This window comes from Nyctereutes procyonoides, unplaced genomic scaffold (genome assembly GCF_905146905.1).
Source record: "Nyctereutes procyonoides isolate TBG_1078 unplaced genomic scaffold, NYPRO_anot_genome, whole genome shotgun sequence".
In the NCBI taxonomy this organism is placed as follows: domain Eukaryota; kingdom Metazoa; phylum Chordata; class Mammalia; order Carnivora; family Canidae; genus Nyctereutes; species Nyctereutes procyonoides.
Window position 1 is genome coordinate 88,666,298 of NW_026575140.1, and position 23,600 is coordinate 88,689,897.

The 23,600-nt window shown below is 53.2% G+C and overlaps 2 protein-coding genes across 7 annotated transcripts in view; one reads left to right on the forward strand and one right to left on the reverse strand.

Moving 5' to 3' along the window:
* Window positions 1-20,866, forward strand: VPS26B (VPS26 retromer complex component B). The gene is made up of 6 exons (XM_055305189.1): window positions 1-281; window positions 9,139-9,295; window positions 13,920-14,084; window positions 16,679-16,854; window positions 18,412-18,554; window positions 18,886-20,866. Exons 1-6 carry the CDS (start codon window positions 59-61, stop codon window positions 19,030-19,032), a joined length of 1,011 nt encoding a protein of 336 aa, XP_055161164.1. The 5' UTR covers window positions 1-58; the 3' UTR covers window positions 19,033-20,866.
* The window catches only part of THYN1 (thymocyte nuclear protein 1), a 14,068-nt gene continuing 5,053 nt past the window's right edge, over window positions 14,586-23,600 (reverse strand). For 3 of the 6 annotated variants that reach the window (XM_055305194.1, XM_055305191.1, XM_055305195.1), the window contains 6 exons: window positions 22,701-22,796; window positions 22,309-22,459; window positions 21,395-21,510; window positions 20,970-21,193; window positions 16,961-17,701; window positions 14,586-16,718 (listed from right to left, as the gene is read on the reverse strand). In XM_055305194.1, the coding sequence (XP_055161169.1) occupies window positions 21,464-21,510; window positions 22,309-22,459; window positions 22,701-22,796 (294 nt within the window). In that variant the 3' untranslated portion in view covers window positions 14,586-16,718; window positions 16,961-17,701; window positions 20,970-21,193; window positions 21,395-21,463. Of the gene's footprint in view, window positions 16,719-16,960; window positions 17,702-20,969; window positions 21,194-21,298; window positions 21,511-22,308; window positions 22,460-22,700; window positions 22,797-23,600 lie in introns of those variants that run through there. The other 3 variants (XM_055305190.1, XM_055305192.1, XM_055305193.1) reach the window with 3 other exon arrangements.

Sequence of the window (23,600 nt, forward strand, 5' to 3'; positions counted from 1 at the left end):
GCCCCCGCCCCCGCCCTGCGCCGAGCAGCGGGCCCCCCGCCCCCGGCCGGGCCCCGAGATGAGCTTCTTCGGCTTCGGGCAGAGCGTGGAGGTGGACATCGTGCTCAACGATGCGGAGAGTAGGAAGCGGGCCGAGCACAAGACGGAGGACGGGAAGAAGGAGAAGTATTTCCTCTTCTACGACGGAGAGACGGTCTCCGGGAAGGTGAGCCTCGCGCTCAAGAACCCCAACAAGCGGCTGGAGCACCAGGGCATCAAGATCGAGTTCATCGGGCAGATCGGTGAGTGCCGCGCGCTCGGGGGTCCTCCTCGTCCTCCTCCTCTTCCTCCGCGGCCTCCTCTTTCTCTGCGGCCTCCTCCTCTTCCTCATCACCCTCCTCCTCCTCCTCCTCCTCCGCGGGCCCGGGCGCCGACGGGGGGCGGGGGCAGGGGTGGCGGCCCGGCCGGGTGCGGCCTGCCTGGGCCCCGGTCCCCGCGCTCGGGCCCGCCGGCGCCCCGGCCCGAGGTGACGGCGCGGGCGAGGACGGGGTGGGGGCGGCGCGGAGCCTGGTGGTGGGCGCCGTGCCCTCGGGTGCCCCCTGCGCCTCCAGCGTGCGCCCGGCTCTGCGCCCTGCCTCCCGGATTTCCCAGGAGATGCTCCTGCCTGCAGGTGGGTTTGCGGGGGAGGCCCTGCCGCCTGCCGCTCCTGCCTTTGTCTGCGCATCCGCAGCGGGTCCCGTGTGCCCCGCTGGCTTCACTCCCGTCCGCCTTCCTTTTCTGGTGCTGGGACGTGGGAGAGGGCTCACCACCCTTCTCCGGCCTCGCCTTAGCTCTGGGCTCCCAGTCTTGGACCTGTTTTGGGAAAGAAGCCCTGCAATCTTCCATCTTTCTATTTTATGATGTTTCTAAGACTTCTTTATTAGAATGCTAGTTTTCGGTTGACTGATATTCCCCTCACAAAGGAATGGTCCAAGCCTAAAATTTAACAATCAAGATTTCTCAGGGCTCTAACAATCTTCAAACGTGATTATTAATAGTTAAAACTGGATGGCGAAAAGCAGTAACGATACAGAAGATTTGGGAGCTGCCAAAGTACGCCTGGCTGTCCCTAATTCTATTTGTAGTCTTGTGTTTTAAAAAACTAGGTACTTCTGAAATAAACGGTCTTTCTCGTTGGGTCAGGAGTAGATTCATGGTAAATACCCATGTGTGCTGAAAAAGACTGGCAAAGGATTCATACGTGTAGCACCAGGCTGCAGGTGTAACCCTGTTCTTACAGACTTCCTGGGAAATACTTTCTCTCATATCCCTAGAGGTCAGAAGAGAATCTGTTCTCCCATTTTCCAGGGCAGGGAGGCACTGGCACACGTAGGAGGAATCCTGGAAGAAGGAGCCTCTGTGGCTACTGCTCATTTGGGAAAATGAAATGAGATCAAAGACTGGCTGATCACATAGGAAACTTTTTTGTTCTTTTAAATCCAGAATACGAATGGCCTCTTATGTACCAGAAAGGGACTGAAGAGTGAGTTTAATACTTTCTTCTCTCCTGTCTCTAGGCTGGATAGGATTTCTCAACAGCAGTACTGTTTACGTTTAGGGCCTGATAATTCTTTGTTGTCGCACCATATTAACCTGGCCTTGACCCACCAGATATCAGAAGCACATCCCCAAAAGCACCCCCAAAGATTTCTTGAGATGTTGCCTTTTGTCCCCTGGAGGGTAAAAATCACCCCTAGTGAAGGACTACAGGGCCGATAGGATGAATCCAGAGTATTTTATGCTAAGCGTAATGTAGGAGATAATCAAGGAGTGCCTGCCTACTTAGCATCCATATTTTCAAGTAGTAGTTTTAAAGTTCTTGCATGGATTCTTTGGATCTCTAACAGAAGCATACTACCTGTAGTGCACATTTTACACTATCGCTCCAGGTGGTGATAGCTCAATATACGAAGATGACCAGAGTGTCCCCTGCCCCAACAGTGTGAAGTGAGCTGTTCAGGGGGAATGGAGTCAAGGCCTCCCTCTAGTCTGAGCAAAAGGAAGTTGAGGGAGCTGCTTGCTGTACCTGCGCTGCCTGGCGGCTTGTCTCACTCCTTGAATCCAGGACAGCATCCCTGCTGGCTTTTCTCCCAGCCTTTTAGCTTCCACTCATACCTCTTCCTGAGCCTCAGAGCACGGTGAGCTCTCCACCCGTGACTTTGAGGAAGCGTGCATGAGTTTGAGGAAGCCTGCGCCTCTCCGGGCCTCCCTTTCTCACCTTGAGGGCGGCAGTAACAATGATGCCTTGTGAGAATCGTGGTGAGCTGTCAAGGGGTGATGCTTCCTGCGCTGTATGGTCCATTTGTGTCAACAGTCTACTGGTCTGGGAACCAGAGAGCGAGGCTAGTGAGTAACTTTGCTGAGGTTGCGGTAGTGCGGTTTTCTCCTTCGCTGCATTCTTTGACTGTGAATGAAGTGGGCGGAGCTTTGGTCAGGCTCCTAGATCTGGCTCTAGAGCGCTGTACCGTATAGGTCTTGCTGTATGGCGCACCATTGGGCTCTGCCTGCCTTCCTCGGTGAATTCCATCTTCACTCAAAAGTGTTCTTATAAACCCTAGTCTCTTGGATTTGATTCCTGTTTCCTTCCCGCCTTCCTTCCCTCCTGTGGACTGGTTCCACAGCTTGAAAATCAAGTGCCTTATGTAATTAGCTGTCTTAGGATTCATTTCTTTGTCCTCCTGATGAACGTGTACTTGTCCCACCTGTGTATTCATTAGAAGGACAGCCTGACATGATTGAGAGTCATGCAAATGGGGTGACCTAAATTAGGCAGGGCTCAGTTTATAATAGCACAGTCTTTCCTAGGGTCTTGGGAGGACCAGAGTTGATATACATGATGCACGGGTCTTGGCACACACAATAGGTACTCATAAAGGGGAATTAAGATGATTATTGTCATTTTCTCTTTCCCTGTTAAGCCTGATCCATCAAGAAGTTTCCAGGCACTAGACGTTTAAAACCTGTCACCTTGGGGTCACCCCAATTCCTGTGCAGACGGTCCATGGGGAATGTTTGGGCCAGGTTAGCCCTCCCTTTGGTCTGTCTGACTTCCGTTGTCTTCTCCCAAACGGTGTGTTAGCCCAAGTGGAAACCTGTGTAAGGGACTCTCCCCGGTGTCCTTTCAGAGACGACTGTTTGGCTCTCTTGCATTGCACCTCTTTGGACCCCACTCCTCACAGTGGCCCGGACCCTGCTCAGGAAAGCACCTGTGTCGGTCTTGGTTTAGAGGTAGGCGGGAACAGGAACAGGGATGACCTTTGTTTCCTGTCCTTTCTCTACAGCTTGCTCTGGCAATCTAATCTGTACCTATAAGTTCTGTGTCTCTTTATATTCTGATGACTTCCAGCCTCTTTCTTTGTGCTGACCTGAACTCTCCCGAGCTCCACGCCTGGGTCTGGGCACCTCCACCTGGATAACTCACGGGGCCCCCAGAAGCACATCCAACACAAAAAACCTCTTTCTTTCTCTGCTCCGGCCCCAGCCCTGCCTCTTGTCCTGTGTGTCCCACTGTGGCCTGTGTCACCTGCATCCATTAACCTTAGGAACCCAGAAGTCTTCTTAGAATAACTCCTCCTCCCACGTGCCCAGCCCACTCTCCAGCCGCTCTCCTGCCTCCCCAGTCTGTGCTTCCTCTCCTTGCCTGTGCTGCTGCCTTGATTCTCTTTCTGTGGCCACTGTCCTTCAGTCCATCTTCTGTAAGAGTGAACTTTCTAAGAGCCACTTCTGACATTGTCTGTTCCCTCCCTAAAATTCTGCTCCTCAAGTCCCTTTTGGTCCGAGAGCAGAAGTGTATACCCAGCTCCATCCCGAGGAGCCCCGCCCTTCTTCCCCACCTCACCTCTCCCTTCCCCTTCACCCTCACCTCTTATAGTTTCCTCAAAATATGTCCCTTCTAGAATCTTGGCATCTTCCCTTTGTATGTGAACATTTTTCTGCAAGCTCCGACCTTCCACCCAGGCTCTCCCCCGTCCTTGAAGCGCCCAGCATACCCCTGACAGCCTTCCCTAAGCTCCCCAGGCTTACCTTAGCCCTGCCCCTGTTCTTCTACAGGCCTCCTGGATACCTCCTTTTCAAGCAGGATATGACAAACTTGTGACTTTTTACCCCCCCCTCCCCGGTCGGCCTTCCTCACTAAATTCTGAGTCCCCGAAAACCAGGGACTGCCTTCAGTGCATCATCAATGTGCTGGCTAATCTGTCGTCTCAGAAGCTAACATGAAGTAGGTGCTTGATAAATACTTGCCAACTGGATATGTGCTCAGATCTTGGAATTTATAGAAGCTATTTTCTGGACCTTTTTCTCAACTCCTAGATAGACCAGAGTTACTTGAATGAAGGAAAGGGGGAGTGTAGATTCGCCTTGCTGACTGTTAAGAGGCAAGGCTTCCTGCGTTGGTAAGCAAGGTGTGGCCCTCACCCTGGGCCTCTGAGAGCTAAGATGACTCACCAGCAGGCACCCGCGCACGGCCTCTCCACTGGGAACTAGGATGCAGAAACATTAAAGCTCCTGTCGGTTCACTTGCTGTTGCACATTTCTTTGATCACATTTTCTTATGCCAAATTTGAGGCTGGTTTTTCTGTGTACGTAAGAAAGTAAGAGTTGTCAGACCTGTGATGCACTCAGTTCTACATCAGCTCCTTGGATGTCGCAGTCTGAATGTCGCTCCTGAGAGTGTAAGAAGACCTGCCTTACTCACCTGTGTTGTGTATGTTTTCTCTTACCCTCAGTATGATTTTGAGCCACCTTGGCTTTCTTCCTGCGCCCAGTGTACTTTTTCCAGTGGTGTGGTCTGTTGTAACAAAGCTGACAGATAGGTGGGGAGGGCATCTTGGGCATCTCCCACGTCGCTCTAGCATGGGAAGGCCCACTGTTTTAGAAAAATACAATGTGGTGGTGTCTAAGAAGCACGGAGGGAAATTTTATAATTGTTAGAAGGAGAGACCATTTTTTAGCTGGAGTCATTTAGGGAACTCTAACACAGGATGGAAGGCAGAGCTGGGCCATCTTGAAGACTAACGGCGTTAAATAAACCAAAGGTAATTGGAAGGTCGATCTTACAAAGGATGGTAGATACGAATAACCCTGTCCTCCAGAACCAAATAGATTATATTTGAATTTTTTTTAAGTTTTTTTTTTTAAGATTTTATTTATTTATTCATGATAGACATAGAGGTGGGGGGCAGAGACACAGGCAGAGGGAGAAGCAGGCTCCCTGCAGGGAGCCCGACCTGGGACTCGATCCTGGGTCCCCAGGATCAAGCCCTGGGCTGAAGGCAGCGCTAAACCCCTGAGCCACTCAGGGATCCCTTTAAAAGGTTTTTAAAAGTAATGCCACTGGGGGCACCTGGGTGGCTCAGTCAGTTAAGCGGCTTCCTTGGGCTCTTGGCTCAGGTCAGGATCTTGAGGTCCTGGGATCTGGCCCTACGTCTGGGCTTCCTGTCCAGCTGGAGTTTGCTTCTCCCTCTCCTTCTGCTCTCCCCCCTATCTCCCTCACCCCCCGCCATTCATGCTCTCTCTGTCAAATAAATAAAATCTTTTTAAAAAAGTAATGGCACTGGATGGATCTGAACCCATCAGTACCAGTCAAGCCTGTACTTCTAAAAACTCCAGGGGCTTTCTTTTAATTCATTAACCCGTGAAAGGCTAAGTAAAAGGCACATTGAGATGAAAGAGATTGATTCTGGCCTATTAGTGAGTTGTTGCAGGGCTGGAACAGAGCTGCACCTTGCTGGGGACGGGCAGCCCAGAGGTGTTCTGCTCTAGCAGGTGTGCCAACGTCCAGGAGATGTGAGGGGAGGTGGCAGCGTGAATCTTGACTGGTGGAAGATAGTGGCTGGGAAAACTGGGATGAAGATGGGACTCTTGGAGGTGTCTTTGCCTTTGCTGGCTTAACGTTTCTTCCAAGACCTGCATGAAGCTTGGACCAAAAACATGGTTCCAGCCCGGTAGCAGGTCTCAGGCTGTTTCCAACAATGACCGGGTGGTGCAAAGCTGGCTCGATTTCCTTCCAAAGTGGCAAATTCACTCCTCGGCCGTTGGTGGCAAGTTTCATCATGAAAACATCCTGACTATAAAAGTCACTTCCTCCTGTTGGATCAAGAAAGAGGCTCAAGACAGGGAAGTTACCTTAACAAAAAACATGGTCAGTTCCTATTTCTAGCTTGAGGTGCCTGATTGCTGAGGGCTTTGGAGGTTGGGGGGAACCGAGATGACTTGTCACTGCATCCTTGGGATAGAATACAGGCAGTTTATAGCCTCTTGAGGGCCCAACCTCTTGCTAAAACAGCCTTGTAGTTTCTGTTCTAATTTATGTGAGAGGAAACCAGATTTTCTGGCAAATAGCAAAGTATGGCTGCTATTTCTGCCCTTTTGCACCAAGTGTTTGCAAGAGCATCGCAAATGGCATCACAGATGGCTTATAAATTATAAATTAAAAAGCCCAGTCCAGCTGCACTCAGACTATACTCTGGCCACTCTCCTGTGACATTTAATGTAGGAGCCGATACTAACATCATCCAGGAGGAAAAAAGCACGAGGGAGAACGTGAGGTATGCAGGGAAGGACGACCTCTCCTGCCCGAGGGCCACCACCGGGTGTCGGGGCTACCTCAGCCAGAATGTTGCTAGGATTCTCAGATCGGGACGTCTGCGTGCTCTCGTGCTCTCATGCTGAGCACTCGTGGGTCCTTCTCTGTTTTGTTTCTCGTGTTGCCTTTGGTCTTTGTGATCACAATTGAGTATTTTTCCATCTTTTTCTCAACTCTGGGATTTCTCACTTAAAGTTCATGGACATTGGGACTCTGCCTGCTTCTGTCCCCTGAAACTGTGGCCAGAATCCAGTGCTTGGGAGCTGAAGCACCGGGTCCACCCGGGGCTGAGGGGCTACTTCCCACGGAGGCGTCAGGACCATCGACAAGGCCCAGTGAGAGTAAGCAAAGGAGCCCTTGTCACAGTGGCTCTGTTTCCACCCGATCACTGGGCTTCCTTACATTTACTGGGGGACACAGCCGTTAGATCTTAAAATAGAAGCAGTGGATTGCTCACCTTTCCCTGTCCTTCCCGTCGGAGGTTGTACGTGCGGTCTCCTGTTTAGCAACTTGGTGGATTATTACTCACTTCTCAGAATGCTGCCTGCCACTGATTCCATTTAGTATTTGGAAGAGAAGGTGGATCGTTTGTGATATAAAGTGGATGAAAGTGTAACCGTAGGAAGTGAGCAGCAAACTGTAGTCACGGAATACGAAGTAAATGCATACAGAAGTGGCAGCGGTACTTTGGGATTAAACCACACAATTGCTGCCTTCCTGAGTCAGATGCATCTTAGGACAGAGCCTCCTGTGCTGCCCTGTGCTGTAGAAGCTTCCCTGTGGGGGAAGAGGGCTCCCTGCGGAATAGACTTGTCAGGAGCAGCTCCCAGGGCAGGAAGGGGTTGATTTCACACTCAGCCTGAAAGCGCCACTTGAAACCGGCTCCACTTCTGGGCACGGTTCTCCCCTGGGGCAGGGCTGGGCTCCGCACTGCTGGGCCCGGAGCTGCAGGCCTGATCGGAGGCGCCCCAAGCACGTGCAGCCCTGCCACCGCCCTGCTGCTCAGCTGGTACCTGAGGGAGGTGGCCTGCCGCGCTCTGCAGACTCGGAGCCAGACTCAGAGCCAGCCCGCTGGCCCTGCGCGCCGCCTCTCCGCTCTGTGGGCCTGGTTCCGTCTCCAGGCAGCCAACAGGCAGCCAACGGCGGGAGGGCCGAACGCACGCTCCCTCACTGGCTTCCCTGCCGCAGCATCAGCGAAGGAGGAGTCCAGAAATGCCTGAGGGGTGGCGCTTGACTGCAGTGTGGCCCTGTGCACGCTGTCAGTCTCTGCACAGCCAGGTGCTGGGGGAGCCAGGAACCGGGGGAAATAGACCGTACCTCTAACGACCACACGTATAGGAAGGTTAACACTTGAGTCGGGGATCCCTGGGGGCTTCGCGGTGTAGCGCCGCCTTCAGCCCAAGGCGGGATCCTGGGGTCCTGGGATCGAGTCCTGCGTCGGGCTCCCTGCCTGGAGCCTGCTTCTCCCTCTTCCTGTGTCTCTGCTTCTCTCTCTCTCTGTGTCTCTCATGAATGAAAAAATAAAAATCTTAAAAAAAAATTTAAATAGTGGAGTACAAATACGGTAAATTGTAACATTCAAATGCCACAACTATTTCCAGAGGAAGATGACTCTAGAGCAGTTCTCAAAGTGTGGTCCCTGGACGAGCAGGACCAGCATCCCCTGGGAGCTTGTTAAACATGCAGATTCTTGGGCCTCACCCCTGACATTAGGGGCAGGGCTGAGCAATCGGGTTTTGACAAACCCTCCCATTGATTTTGGCACTTACTGAAGTCGAGAAACCCCTGATTTAAGGGAAATAACACTAAAACTTCTGCGTCAGCTTGGCCATGTGGATTCCTCTCCAAGGGATAGGAGCACCTAATGTGTTTCAGGTGTTTGCTGTCCACTGGGTACCGTTCTGAGTCCTTTACTCTTAGAGTCACTTCCTCTAATTCTTACAGAGCCTTGCAAAGTGGGTTACGCTATTACTCCTACTGTACTAGATCATAGAAATAGATTCGTCCTTGCAGGAAAGCCGCACTAGTCTCAGCTCTGCAGCCACCTCGGAGACTCCGAATGTCATTTGACCTTGCTGTGCCTCAGTTTCTTTCTCTGTTAAATGGATGACAAGGCCTTTCCCAGCTAGTTCCAAAAGTCATTATAAGGATGACATGATTAAAGAACTATGAATAGATGTTCAAAAGTTAGAAATGTTTTTAAAGCAATGTCATATATTTGATAGCAGCTCCCCAATGTATCTCTCACTGAGATCCTTCCCTGATGTGCTGCGCGCGGGGTCACGGTGGTTTTTACTGCGCCGCTGGATTTCTCTGTGTAAAACTGAAGTGTTTCGAAAGTAGGGAGGAAGGTCATACGTGGAGCATGCAGTGAAGGAGCAGGATCAGGAAAAGGGAAAGGGAGTCAAAAACACGGGCGGCTGGGGAGGTTTGTCTTGGGGGGAGGTCTCTCAGAAACAGGGATCCTGCGTCCTGGAGCTTCCTTGCCAGGCCCTGTGTAGCTCGGGGTCTGGTAGTGGATGCTTTCTCTCCAGAGCTCTACTACGACCGTGGGAACCACCATGAGTTTGTGTCGCTGGTGAAGGATTTGGCCCGGCCCGGAGAGATCAGCCAATCACAGGCCTTCGACTTTGAATTCACCCATGTGGAGAAGCCGTATGAGTCCTACACAGGCCAGAATGTGAAGCTACGGTAAGTTGTGCTTGCTGTCCCCCAACCTTCCTCGGCAGCCGTCCACATTCCTGAGGCCTTTTAGACGGGGAGCACGAAGGGAGGGAGGTGAGAGCCGTGAGTGGTGTGTTGGTACGTGGCTAACAGTGGGCTCTCCGGGAGGAAAAGCCCTGGTCTGCAGCAGTTGTCAGATTCTGTAGTGTGACTGCACCATGGCCAATTGCAGGCTCCCGACCTGATGTTCCTGATGACAGAGTTAGGGAGAGACGTACAGTAGCCACCTTCATGTAGCTAGACATAAATTCCCCCAAGGCAGAGAGAATTGTAAAATGTAGCAAAAATATTAGGAAGCAACACATCTTTGGTGTTACCTTCGTTTTTCATATAGTCTTAATTATAAGTTTATGTAATTTAATTTTAAATAATTGCTATGTTTAACAATCAGTTTTTTACATTCCTAAAAATTCAGTAGTCAGCCTTTATACCCCGGTACCTGCTGTCCCCCACGTACCAGGGCTGCAGATCCTCAGTCCAGCTCTGCCACACAACAGCAGTGTGATCCTGAGCTCTGTCGCTCAGCTTTCTCCCATGAAAACTAGGATAGATTTGGATTCTAGTTCTAGATCGGCCCTCCATCTTTTGGGGTGATGGGGAACATAAAACATAACACAGTGTGACGAGTTCTTAAAAAATTAGTGAACACAGTTTATGTAGGACTGTTTATAGTGTACAGTTTCTGAGGATGGGGACGGATTCCAGGGCCTCTGGGGTAAAAAAAAAAAAAAATCCAGAGAAGCCCTAGAGTCTTGGATGTAACCTGAGATTAAGTGATGTCACTGGGATACAGCAGACGTCCTCTGTCACCCCGGACACCTGCTTCCCGGTCTTGATGCTGTCTTGTCAGATCAGCCGTCTTCATCACCTTGAGGCCTGGTGGTGCGGACTACAGCAGGGCCCTCCGTCCCCTTCTCTCTCTGGTCTCCCCTCTTCATCAGAGGAGTGACTGTAGGCCTTGCAGAGAATTCCGAATACTGGCATTACTCAAACTAGAGGCAGCGTTTCAGAATTGCACTCAGAAAAAGCTGCAGAACTGTGAGAAGACAAGCTACTAGTCACTGAAGCCTGGCTGCAGGACTTACTGTTATTTAATTTCATTTTTTTGCAGTGCATTGCTCTTAAATGTTTTTAAGTCAGAAAGAAAGGTATTGAAAAGAGTGGTGATTCCTCAGAATATTAAAAATAGAATTACCGTTTGATCCAGGATTCCCACTTTTGGGTACATACCCGAAAGAAATGAGAACCAGGACTCAAACACAGACGTGTATACACACACTCATAGTAGCCTGTTCACAGCAGCCAAAAGGTGGACATACCTGAGTTCCATCAGCAGGTGAATGGATAAACAAAATGTGGTGTATACATTTAGTGGGATATTACTCAGCCTTAAAAAAGGAAGTCCTATCATGTGCTACCACATGGATGAACGCTAAAAGCGTCATGCTAAGTCAAATTAGGCAGTCCTAAAAAGACATGTACTGTGTGCTTTCACCGCAATGTGAATGTACTTAATGCCACGGAACCGTATACTTAAAAATAATTAAGATGTTAAGTTTTGTTATATATGTTGTAGGGGAGGAGAAAACCATGTTTCCTTTATCTGCCTTAGGGTCATCAGCTGAGACCCCGCAAATCAGATTGCCAGAGACAGGCTAGCAAGAGAGAGGCAGGCCGGGGTGATTCCCGCGCGCGCGCGCGCGCGTGTGTGTGGCGCATACGCCTGGAACTCCGGGATGGCTAACGCGACGGGGCGCTTAGGACGTGGAGCTTATGTAAGCGTCTTAACAGAAGAGTGATGATTTTATAGAGAAGGGACAAGACAAAGGAAAGGGACCGAGCTTCTAGGGAGGACAGATATGTGGGAGAAACAAAAGAAGGGAAGGAGTCAGCAAGATCTGTTACGTGGATTTCTCTGGTGCAGTCTGGGCTAACAGTGGTCTCTGGTGAGGAAGACCCTCCTGATCTTCCTGGCGGAGAGTGGGGAAGGGCGGTTTTTCTTGTGTCTGCTTCTTGTCGGTTGTGTTCAGCTCAGTACGATCATTGTGCCAGAGTGGCATATTTTCGGGTGGTATACTCGGAACTCCTGTATTTTACCACAAAAAATATGTATACGTGAATAAAAGAAAAGAAGGTGGGACGTCTGGGTGGCTCAGTGGTTGAGCACCTGGGGGGCTCAGGGCATGATCCCGGGGTCCTGGGATCGAGTTCCACATCGGGCTCCCTGCAGGAACCTACTTCTCCCTCTCTGTGTGTCTAGTGAATAAATAAATAAAATCCTTAAAAAAAAAGAAGGTGTTGCTGTCCAGTTAGATGAAGACATTAGGGTTCATGGTGAGAAAGTGAGGAGTCAAGAAGGGAAAATTAGTTAAGGGCCTTGTGTACACGTTGATTCCAGATTAAGGGCTGTACCCTACTGCTTGGGTGGAGGGAACACAGGAAAAGATCACTCCAGACTCCTTTGTTTTTATGTGGGAAATGGTTCTTTTGGATGATTAATACAAAGCCAACCTGTCCTACTTGGTGGATGGGTAGAGCACGTTGTTGGAAGGCTAGTATGAGGTCCTGGGCATCTCACCGTCGTGGACGCGGGAGTCGCAGCAAACGAGGCATTTAACAGACAGTAGAGCTGGCCGTTGAGCGCAGGTGCAGCCAGGTGGCTGTCAGGGACAAGGGACGGTCTGTAGTGGAGGCAACTGATCCAATTTCAGAGTCTAAAGCGCTGCCAGGATAGAAAGGTATGGAAGTTCGCTAGACGATTGGAAATGCAGGCTGGCACTCAGGACTGAGCGCTGCACTCCCAAGTCCTCTGCCCGGCAGTGGAAACAGGCACATTTACCAAGGAGGAGAGCGGAGGTGGAGAAGGGCCCGGGCAGGACCCAGAGCAGGCCTGGGAGGGGGTGAAGCAGGCACAGCCCCCTGTGGAACCATGGGAAGACTTTCAAGGAAGAGGAGGAAATGTGTTATTCTTCGCTGTCGAAACTCAAGCAGAGAAACAAGGCCACTGGGTTTGGCAGCCGGGGACCGGGCGTCCCCTCCGGGGGGGCAGTTTCTGTTGGCAAGGGAGACCGAAGCAAAAGGCATGGGGTAGTGAGAACAGGACCCCTCCTGGGCGCCATCCCTGACTGTACATCGGGCCTGGGGAGCCTTTGGGGGATTGAGTAGTCTGGGCTTTTGTACAAACTCGAGAGAAAGCCTTCACTGGAGAGAGATAAGTTGGAAAACGTGGAGGATGGAGATGCCAGGCTCCCATGTTTGAGTCCCTGGAGGCAGGGAGGGCTGTTGGTGCCTGTGTCCCCATAGAGCAGAGACCTGTGAGCTGTGGCTGGGCATCCGGACGGAAGCCCCCTCCCTCCCGCATCGGCGGTAACGCGCACCCAGGTTGCAGGCAGTCTGCCGGCCGGCGGGGCAGAAGGTCTCGAGACACCAGGCGCTGTCGGGAGGCGGGGAGGGCGGGCGAGGCCGCAGATGCCCTCTTAGGCCGGAGGTAGGAAACAGCACAAGGCAGAGAAGGGAGACAGTGGTGTAAGTCTTGACTGGGAAGGCTGTGCTCTGAGTAGAGTAAAAGCTGTGTCTTCCACGGAGGGGGGCGAGGCTGGAGCCCCGAGCGACTAGGAAAGGCTGGGGACACAGGAGGTCCTGGAGAACGGGCGGAAGTGCCTGCGGTGGAGCGTGGGCCAGGCCACGCCAAGGGAAGCCTGCGCGTACTGAGCTGGCGCGCAGCCTTCTGCAGGGACACCTGACCCGTGATGGGGGGTCCCTGCAGTCACTGGGTGGCAGCGTGGGGAAGTCAGAGGGGACGGCGGTGCCAGGGCCCGGACGGGCAGGCGAGGCACGCCGAGCTGGCCGGCGCTGCCCTCTGCTCCAGCAACCCCTTCCCCGGGATCCGACATTCAGACTTGCCCTCACTTCCGCTGCCCGAGGGCCCTTTGGTCTCTCCCCGTAGCTCTGATTCCTCCACCTGGGTCCGCACCTGCTGTGTGTGGTCGGATTTCTGTTTGGAGGCCGCTCCCAGGTGGGCTGTGGGCTGCCCCGGGGTCTGGCCTTTCGTTGGTGCGTAGCGGTAAGCGGTAGCTGAACGGGGATGTTAGCTGAGTGCGGACGGCTCACGGACTTCCTCATTCCCTCCCGTTTAGCTCGAGGGACTTGGAAGATGCACACTGATCGTGTGAGATGACCAGGGGGTCATCTTGCAGGGGGCAGCGTGTAAGACCCCGTGCTGAGAGCCGGCGTCAGCCCGAGGGAAGCCCGTACACAGACCCGCGGCAGGCAGTGGCCAGGGCTGGGACAGCATTAGGATAACTTTGGGGAGGGGGGGGACAGAGAAATCGCTTCTATTTAGGGCAGTGCTCTGATCCCGGAGGATGGGCTCGAGAAGGCCCTTGAGGGGAAGGTCCTCGAACACCCTGGAACTGTAATTGCAGAATTTTTTAAGTTCACGTCTTTCTGGGAGGTGGGTCCCCAGAGGGGACTCTGGGAGGAATCACAAAGCCGCCCGTTAGGGCTTCTCTCTGTGGGTCTGCTGGCGCGCAGACGGGGGCAGCGTGCGGGCACTGGGAGTGTTCTTTTACAACACGTCCACCTCCTGCAGGTATTTCCTTCGAGCCACCATCAGCCGCCGCCTCAATGACGTCGTCAAGGAGATGGATATCGTAGTCCACACCCTCAGCACGTACCCAGAGCTGAACTCCTCCATCAAGATGGAGGTGGGGATTGAGGACTGCCTGCACATTGAGTTTGAGTACAATAAATCCAAGTAAGTACCCGGGGCCCCGTGGTGTGGAGCCCAGGCCTGTGCTGGGGGCAGGCAGCTGAGCGGTACTGGGAACGTGGCTGAGGCTGCGGAACGTAGACCGGGAGGCCGAACCTCATACTTACACTAAGCGGAAATCAAGGAGGGACATTGAAGTTACACGTCGTACATTGTGTTTCAAAGTCAAGCTAAACTGACTTTACAGCTGTTTGGATCTAGATACAGCTCTTCCTTTCTACTGATCAAAATAATCTCCAAACCCCATTCCTGTTAGCGCTCGTACCCGCTATACAGCGTGTCTGGAAATCCACGTGCACACCGGCCTAGTTTGCTGCATCTTCCTGAACTTTAGTGAATGACAGCCAAGAATGCCTCTTTATAGAGGTCTTTAAATAATGTTAACTGGCAAGTTGGGAAGCCAGGAATGTTTTAACTGTGTTTGCTGTCCAAACATGGAAACCTTTAAGTGCTTGTAAATCACGAAACCTACCAGCACTTCAAAGATCTAGCACAGGCATCTTTCTTTTATTCATGAGAGACACAGAGAGAGAGAGAGATTGAGAGGCAGAGACACAGGTGGAGGGAGAAGCAGGATCCTGCAGGGAGCCTGACGTGGGACTCGATCCCGGGACCCTGGGATCACAACCTGAGCTGAAGGCAGACACTGAGCCACTGAGCCCCCCAGGCGTCCCCACAAGCATCTTTCTTTTCAGTATCAAACCTTCCTGAAAATGTTTGAAAATCAGCAGAAGTAAAAGTGTATTCAGAGCTAAAACAAGAAATTAGGAGTCTAGGGCTCTTACTGGGCAGACTCTCAGGTCAGATCCACTGTTACCCAGGGGTTCGGGTTCTCCTGTGAAGGGTTGGAAATAGGGCTTTTCAAAAAACTAGCAACGTATGTGCTTCCTAGAACAGGGGTGAGGGGGGGCCTGTTTGTTCCCCTGCCCCCTGGCCTGGAACCACTCATGACCCAGAAGGGCTCCTGCTTGGCTGGGCCCCACACGTGGACTGGGGTGGGGCGGGCTGGAGGGAGGTTGGTCTGAGCCAGGCAGGGACATACGAGCAAACAGCCTTCTTTGCCTTCCTCCTCAGTCTCCGGGCTCTGGAAAGGAGCCACCAGCAGTGCCTGCCCGCCAGCGCTCCCGCCGCCTGGTAAAGGGGTGGCCGGGAGGCAGTGCCACCTTGTAGGAGCTCAGAAAGCCGTCGGTCAGCAGTGTGCTCAAGACCAAGTGTGGTGTGAAAGGGCCGAGAGAGTCCATCCCATGAGCTCGGGCTGGATGCTCAGCCCCTTCGTGCCCTCTCAGAGCAGGCCATGCTGGGCAGGGCTCCGTCTACTGGGTGGGCCTAGAGCACAGTCCCATCCTGCCACTAAGATTGCCCTCGTGTGAAGGTCAGCAGGTGTTAACATGTTTGTGCCTTGGCTTTCTCCTCTGAAAAGTGGAGACAGGGTAGTGGGGTTTAAACATAGAAAACATGAAGTGAAAGAAAAGCAGGGCGCAGGATCGTGGGCCCTGCACTGGGGTTTCTCACATGTTAATGTTTCCACATAGCATTTCATTTAGAATAAAGGAAAGTTCTGTTTACCAAAATTTGAAAACCCCTAGAATCTATGATCTCTCAGCATTCCTTCTTAAATGCTTGGAGCAGCCTCCGTTCTTAGGTTATCTACTGAGAGTGCGGGTCTCCCAGTTAGACTGTAAGGAGAAAGGCAGCATGAAATAGTGGGGTGGACGCAGGCCTAAGAATTGGGTACCTGGGCTCACATCTCTGTCCCCTACTCAGATCCTGGTTCAAGTGTCTGTCTTCTTTGAACTTCCTTTTCTTCACCCGTAATATGTGGAGGTTAAATCCTGAAGTCCCTGGAACACCCTGTCCCATGAATCTGAGCTTCAGATTTGAAGATTTTTGTCTCTGCCTGATACAGGGCTGTGTTTGCGCAGACCATTGGCGCCTCACGCTGACTCAAACGCTTGGAGGGTCAGAACTGTTGTTAGGCATGGCCAAGTCCACAGCAGCTCCCAAGCACCAGCCACCAGCCGTGTGAGCAGAGCACAGGGAGAAGGTGCCAACGGGGCATGAGTGATGCCTCATCTTGCTCTCCTGCTCCTCCCTGGCCTGACGTGTCCACAGCAGACAAGACTGCTCTGCTGCAGGCTATTGAGGGCCAGTTCCCAGAAGACCTGTTGTGGAGCTCAGGGAGAAAGAGCAAGACCTGGATTGGTGGGGCTGTCCTCCCACACCTCAGGACACCTAAAACAACACATACACAAACACAGAAGGTATACAAGAGTTTAGAGTGCTGGGGAGATAAGTCGGGAGAGCAAGCGTGAATGGGCGTGTAATCTGCAGAAAGAACATCCTGCGAATGGCCTGTGGAAGAACAGGGAAGTTACAGAAGTCACTGGGATCCCAGTAAAGAACATATTGGGAAGTCATTCTGCAAGGGCAGTTGTAAGAACGTGGGCGAGTGTGGAAGAGCATGTCCCACTCCATCTTCAGCCACCCCACGTGGCAGTGCCCCCTCCCCGGAAACCTGGAAACATGCAGAGTTGAGCTGCTGTACTCACATCTTACTCTCTGGGCTTTCTCTTTCCCAGATACCACTTGAAAGATGTCATTGTAGGAAAGATCTACTTCCTGTTGGTGAGAATCAAAATCAAGCACATGGAGATAGATATCATCAAGCGGGAAACGACGGGCACAGGCCCCAACGTGTACCACGAGAACGACACGATAGCCAAGTATGAGATCATGGACGGGGCGCCTGTGAGAGGTGAGCACCCAGGCACCCAGCCCGCAGCGGCCTTACCCGCTCCCCAGGCCCCACAGTGTTGGAGGGCACGAGGGACTTTAGTGCTAGACTAAGATTCCCTATTCACCTGTCATTTCTCATCTCCGGAAGTTCACTGGGTGCCAGTAAAGAGGACGAGGGCTAATATGTGCGAGCTCCTTCCCCACCTTCACCAGGAGAGCTCCGCGTTGGCCTTGTCTGCCTACGGAGCTCGTAGCAGAGATGGCATCTCAGGAGCGATGCCTCTTAGAAAACTACTACAAAAGCTTGAAAAGTGCTGGTGTAGCGGATACAGTGGGAACATTTCACTACTTCCTGTTGACATTCTGTGTTGCTAGGGACCAAGAGGGTAACGTGGAATAATCACGTGTGTTCCTTACTTCTGGCTCTGGCAAAATGATCCACTCCCTGCATGCATTTGCCAAGTGTAGACAGTCTGGGCAGCCCTAGCAGGTGCCGCAGAGCAGGGAACGGGACAGACGGCTGCCCCCCCCACCCCCCCAGAGCTGATGTGACATCTGGAACGAATGGAATTGAAAGCCTGGGTGTTTGGGGAACCTGGTTATTTGGGAGTAGCAGTCGTTTTACGTGCTGCTAGCTCTGCAGCCACTGATCACGAGGAGTGTTTTCTTCCCTCCAGAAGTGCTCGGTTATGCCAAGGTTTTATTCAGCTTGTTCCCATGTGTTCCGTGTGGAAGGAGGAGACCAGGACAGCAGGCTCTTGGATGTCACCAGGACAGGCACCCGGAGGGACAGGGCTGAGCGCTCCTGACTCCCCGGGTGTGCCATGTTTTCACCGGCTCTGCAGGGAGAGCCGCTGCTGTTTTCCCTGAGAAGCAAGACAACAGATCATTAACAGTGCATTTATATTTAGCTTTAGACGACGTGATAGGCTTGGCCTCTCTCAGTAGAATTACTGCCCTAATTTCCTTTCACTTAAATTAGGAAGAGCACGGTGTCAGAGCTGGAAGGGCTCAAAAATACCACGTGGTCTGGTTCCACACTTTTCCGCAAGAGAAAATTAAGGTCCAGAGAAAGCAAAGGACTAACTCAGCAGTCCTACAAGTTAATGCAGAACTGAGACCAGAATGAGGGTTTTTTCCTTTCCAGAGCCCTCTACCGCCCTGCCAACCCACCTCGGAGTGGAGGTGTATGTTGGGGGACATGCAGTATTTAGGGTGGAGGACGGTGGCACCAAAATTGCTGGGTGACAGGAGCGAGTTTGACCCTGGGCCTGTGAACACCCGACAACTAGACGGTGACACGTCCCCTAAGGGTGCTTGGCCGTAGTGTTCTGTGCTCTTCCTACGCGCGGGTCTTGGTTTCCAGGCGGTGAAAGAAGGTGCAGCGGGACCTGGACGGGGAGCAGCGCAGTGTCAGGTTTTGCTTCAGCAGGTCACTGAGCTGCCGACTGCGAGTCCCCAACAGGCAGGAACGTTGCCTCGAGTGTGCCGTGAGATGCTCGGGGCGCCTCCCTTGCTGGTGTCAGGAGGGGTGGGCTCCGTCACCCCTTCCCTGACGTGTGCCCGGCCCTCACAGGAGAGTCCATCCCCATCCGGCTCTTCCTGGCGGGCTACGAGCTCACCCCCACCATGCGGGACATCAACAAGAAGTTCTCTGTGCGCTATTACCTCAACCTGGTGCTCATAGATGAGGAGGAGCGGCGCTATTTCAAACAGCAGGTGAGGCCCTGGGCACAGCCCTGGAGCCTGACGGGAAGGGCAGGGCCTGGAGAGTTTGCTCGTCTCCACGCCCCCTGGTGGTCCACGGAGGCTGAGCCCGCGGTGAGAACCAGGGTTCCCATGTGACACATTGAGTCTGCTTGCCCAGGCCCAGGCCTGCGACCCCTCTGCCCTTCGTGCCCCCATCGGGAGCCCCGGGGAGGGGGTGGGGGTGGACAGGCAGCTGCTGACCTGCAGGAGGTTTTGCCGAGATGCCCGGGGAGGGCTGGAGCCCCTGGGCCCCCCATGCACCCCTCTCAGGGTGTCACTCCCCCCCCCCCCAATTCTGCAGGAAGTGGTGTTGTGGCGGAAAGGTGACATCGTAAGGAAGAGCATGTCCCACCAGGCAGCCATCGCCTCACAGCGCTTCGAGGGCACCACCTCCCTGGCTGAGGCGCGGACCCCCAGTCAGCTGTCCGACAACAACAGCAGGCAGTAGGCCCGGGCCCGGGAGCGGCTGGGCTTCCACCCCGGCAGCCCCGTCTACCACACACCAGCGGCTGGGGCAGGAGGACGGCACAACGCTCAGCTGACCCGTTACTTGCAACCTGAAAACAAATCGTGTCTTGACTTAAATTCTTTTTTCTGAAGAACCTAAGGGGCCTGGGCTGGGAGGCAGTGTCCTTGAGGTCTGTGGCTGACGTGGGACTAGGGAGAAGGAGCCTCCCGTCAAAGCTGCCCCGCTTTTGCAGGTCCCGAGCGGCTTACCCCCTGCAGCCCCACGCCCTGTCCTGAGTGGCAGGGGGGAGACGCCTCTTTGGGAGTCTCGGGGGTGGTGCTTGGAGGTTTCCACACGTGGCCCACCTCACGGCTGGGATGCAGCCACCTCCCTTCTCCATCTTCTGCAGACTGCTGTCAGGAGCGTCCTGGGACAAGCCTGTGGTAGGGCCTCACCCGTGAGGGATTCTGGGCACAGACTCCCGGGTCGCGGTCACGCATGGATGGCAGCAGCGTGGGACACAGGAGGCCTGGCCGGGCCCCGAGGACAAGCACAGGGACCAGGCTGGTAGCTGCCCACCGCGAGCAGGGTGGCTCGAGGGTGCTGCCATGTGTTCCCGCAGGCTTCCCTTCCGAGGCCCCGGGAAGGGGCCCTGAGCTCTTTGCTTCCCTGCGATGGATCGTCCTCACTCCCCGCTCTGCCTCCAGTCAGTTTCTGGGGCTTGGGGGCTTCTGGCTGTCGCCCGTGCCCCCCCCCCTCGCGGAGCCGTGGGAGGGAGAGCGCCTCTGCAGAACACCCTGCCCACGACTTCCGAAAGATTCTGCTTGCCAAACTGTCTTCATCTTCACCACCTGACTGACCCGAATTTAGGACCGTCGATGTTTTTGTCGAAAAACACAGAGACTCCGTGGACATTGTTCTGCTGGAGGAGGCGGGGACTTCCCTGTGTGCTGCGGGCCCACTGGAGTAGAGGTGTCGATGTCCTTTTCTGCCTCACCTGGAGACGACCCCACTGGCCAGTAAGGACCACATCGGGTGGTCCAAGTCCCCCATGATTTGGGAAGCAGAGGGCTCGGTTCCTGTATCATCTTTCAGTGTGGGACATTCAGACTGTTTTCCTGAGACCGGTGCAGTCGTGGGCCTCTGAGTGGGCAGGGCTCCTGGGGCAAAGGCCCTGCGCGGACCCTCGAGGCTGACTGGCGACAACAGAACCAGGGAAGGTAGGTGGCTCCCCCACGCCGGACCCTGAGTTCTGGTGTAATGGACAATCTCCTGGGAACAGGATCACCCAGCTGCCCCTGGATTATCAGGATCGGGCCCGAGTGTCTGGGGAGGCGGGTTCTGTGTTCCTTCCCTTTTCCAGAACATGAGACTAGGCCCCGGCGTGCCTCCCCTAGTAGCTGGTCTTCTAACCAGAAGGGACCGGTCAGTTCCTCTGCCTCCCAGCGGACAACTCAAATTCATTTTCCAACTTACCTAACATCTTAAACCTTTCTTCTGGGAGAACTGGAAGGTAGAATTTGGTTTCATCGTGTCAGGAGCTGCGTGCAGCCAGGTCTTGTTTTCCCTCACTCCGCCCACTGGCTCCTTGTCTGTGCAACCTGTGCAACCGTGGAGGGGAGGCCCGGCCCCCACCCTCGCCGGTCCCCCCGGAAGTGCGTAGGTACTAAACCTAGCAGTGCAACTTGTAATTAAGCAGCTGCAGTGTTTACATGTTTCTTAATGTGTCGTCTTTTCAATGGCTGTATTTTAAAAAAAAAAAAAGAACACTTGTTTCAGTTGTGTCTCTGATTAAAGGAAGCCCCTGTGGCTTGGAGGCATCGTGCCCATGGTCCCCAGGGCCTGTGGTCTCTTCTGTCTCGCGCTGCGCTGCGGTACTCGCACCCACCTGGCTAGACTCCCCCCCCCCCCCCCAGCACAGTGCCTGCCCTCTCCACCTCGAGGCCACTGCTCAGCAGGAGTGCTTTGTGAATCCTCTTGTAGAAAAGCGCGTGCTGAGGGGAGTCCGGAGTCCGGTGGTGCCCTCATCTGGCAAGCTGTGCTGCAGTTGGAGACAGTTCACACCCTGTGGGACCCAGGCAGCTTGGGCGGGTATGGGAGGCTGGGGTCCGAAGACGAAAGTTTGAGTGGGTGGCAACAGCCGGAGCCTGGCCCTTGGTATCTGGTGCAGTAAAGCAAGACGGGACACGTAACCTCCCCTGCATCTCAGCCAAGGGCACGAGATCTGCACTGGAGTGTTCTGTTCAATGCTACTTGAAGACAAAGGTTTCCCAACTTTGACATTCATGTTTTATTGGGGAGGGTACATGAAGACCACCTCTGACACAGCCCCAGGGGAACCGACAAGCAAGGCGCCACACACCTTCTTTTGTCTTCTAAAAGCTGGTTTCTTTGGAGTCCTGTCTTGCCCGTTCCAGCCACAGGGTCCCAGTTAACTTGGCTCCTTCTCCTCCAAGCTCAAAATAAACTCAAACTCCTCTACCAAAGAAGGAGAGAAAGAGAGCGAGACGTTAGGTGTGGTCTCCTCCTCAACAGGGAAGTAGTGCCAGGCACTCCACATGGTTACTGAGGCAGGCAGTCGTTCATTCAAAACCAGTTAGGGAGCATTTTACGATGTGTCAAAGCACTGCTGGGTCGTGGGTACCCAGTCATGGGCAACGCCGGACCCATGGGTTCCTCCCTCGTGGGTGTTAACAGGTGAGGAGAACTTAAATACTGTGCCCCAGTTTATTTTTTTATTGGTGTTCAATTTGCCAACATCTAGCATAACCCCCAGTGCTCATCCCCTCAAGTCCCCCCCTCAGTGCCCATCACCCAGTCACCCCCACCGCCCGCTCACCTCCTCTTCCCCCACCCCTAGTTCGTTTCCCAGAGTTAGGAGTCTCTCGTGTTCTGTCTCCCTTTCTGATACTTCCCATTCATTTTCTCTCCTTTCCCCTTTATTCCCTTTCACTATTATTTATATTCCCCTAATGAATGAGACTATATAATGTTTGTCCTTCTCCGATGGACTTATTTCACTCCACATAATACCCTCCAGGTCCATCCACGTTGAAGCAAATGGAGGGTATTTGTTTCTAATGGCTGAGGAATATCCCCCTGTATACAGAGACCACATCTTCTTTATCCATCATCGTTCGATGGACACCTAGGCTCCTTCCACAGTGTGGCTACTGTGGACATTGCTGCTGTGAACATCGTGTGCCCCAGTTTAATCAGTAGTTCATGGAGTCATTCGGGCGTGCGAATAACATAAAGAATAGGGCCGGCTCTTACCTGGGGTCAGGGGCTGAACGGAGAGTCTGGGGTGAGTGAACAGAGCCATATTCTTTAAGGGGCCTCCAGTGGCTTTGTGGGCTTGGTGATTGGCTTTGAGCTCAGTCAGGGTAATGTAACGCTTCATCAGCCGAACAAACTGTACATCCACCTACGTGACAGAAAGACAGGTTCAGGTGGGTTCTGTCGACTGCGGGTTTTAGCCTCTGGTGGGACGTCCTGATGGGCAGGGCTGCCAAGTGTCCTGTTCCGAGGCCCAAAGCCAGGGTAACCTCATGTGATGGTAAGAGCTGGACTTTGTAGCTTGACCTAAAGGCACCTCACACCTCCTTCCGCCCTCTCTGTCCATCCTTTTCCTCTCACAAAATAGGAAAAAATTCAGAAGTCTTTACCATGGACCACTTGGGGTTGTCTTCTTTGCTGGATGGGTCATAATAGGGATTGTTTTTCTCAAACTGTGTGTGGTCTGGGTAAGCCTCCTTCACAATCTGTAACCAAAACCAAGTCTCTGATCATACGTCGGTACAGTCACCTCCGTGGCCAATTTTTAGTTCAAGTCCAACCATCCCTTCTGACCCTGCACATAGTCAGCTCTCCTACCTTGCTGTACAGCCACTGTAGCTAGAGCAAGCATCGGGAATCAAACCTGTTTTAACAAAAATCTTAAAAGTATGTTTTAAAACCAAGTATTAGGGGCACCTGGGTGGCTCAGCGGGTTAGGTGTCTGCCGTTGGCTCAGGTCCTGATCTCAGTCCTGGGATGGAGTCCCGCATTGCACTCCCTACTAAGGGGGGGGTGTCTCCTTCCCCCCCCCCGCCCCACTCATGCATGCACGCACATGCGCATGCTCTCTCCCTCTCTGTCAAATAAAAGAACATGAGCACAAGCAGGAGTGGCAGGAAGAGTGGGGGAGAAGCAGGCTCCCTGCTGAGCAGAGAGCATGACGCAAGACTGGATCCCAGCACCCTGAGAGCGTGACCTGAGCCAAAGGCAGATGCTTAACCCACTGAGCCACCCAGGTGCCCCATAAATAAAATCTTAAAAACAAGACACAACCAAGTATTAAAGGTTATTATCAGTGCCATTGTTTTTCCACCTGCAGTTAATAATTTTATCCTAGTAACTTCTCCTTTGGAAGAGCTATCATCAGGCCTGTTTTAGTGAAAGACCACACAGATGAAGAGAAGTCTGTACTGGTGGGACCTGAGATGAAGGCCTGCCCTGTTACAGTCCCTGCTGTGCTGGAGGGACCAGGGTGGGGTTTCCATATCCTTGTGACATCAGGGATGGCG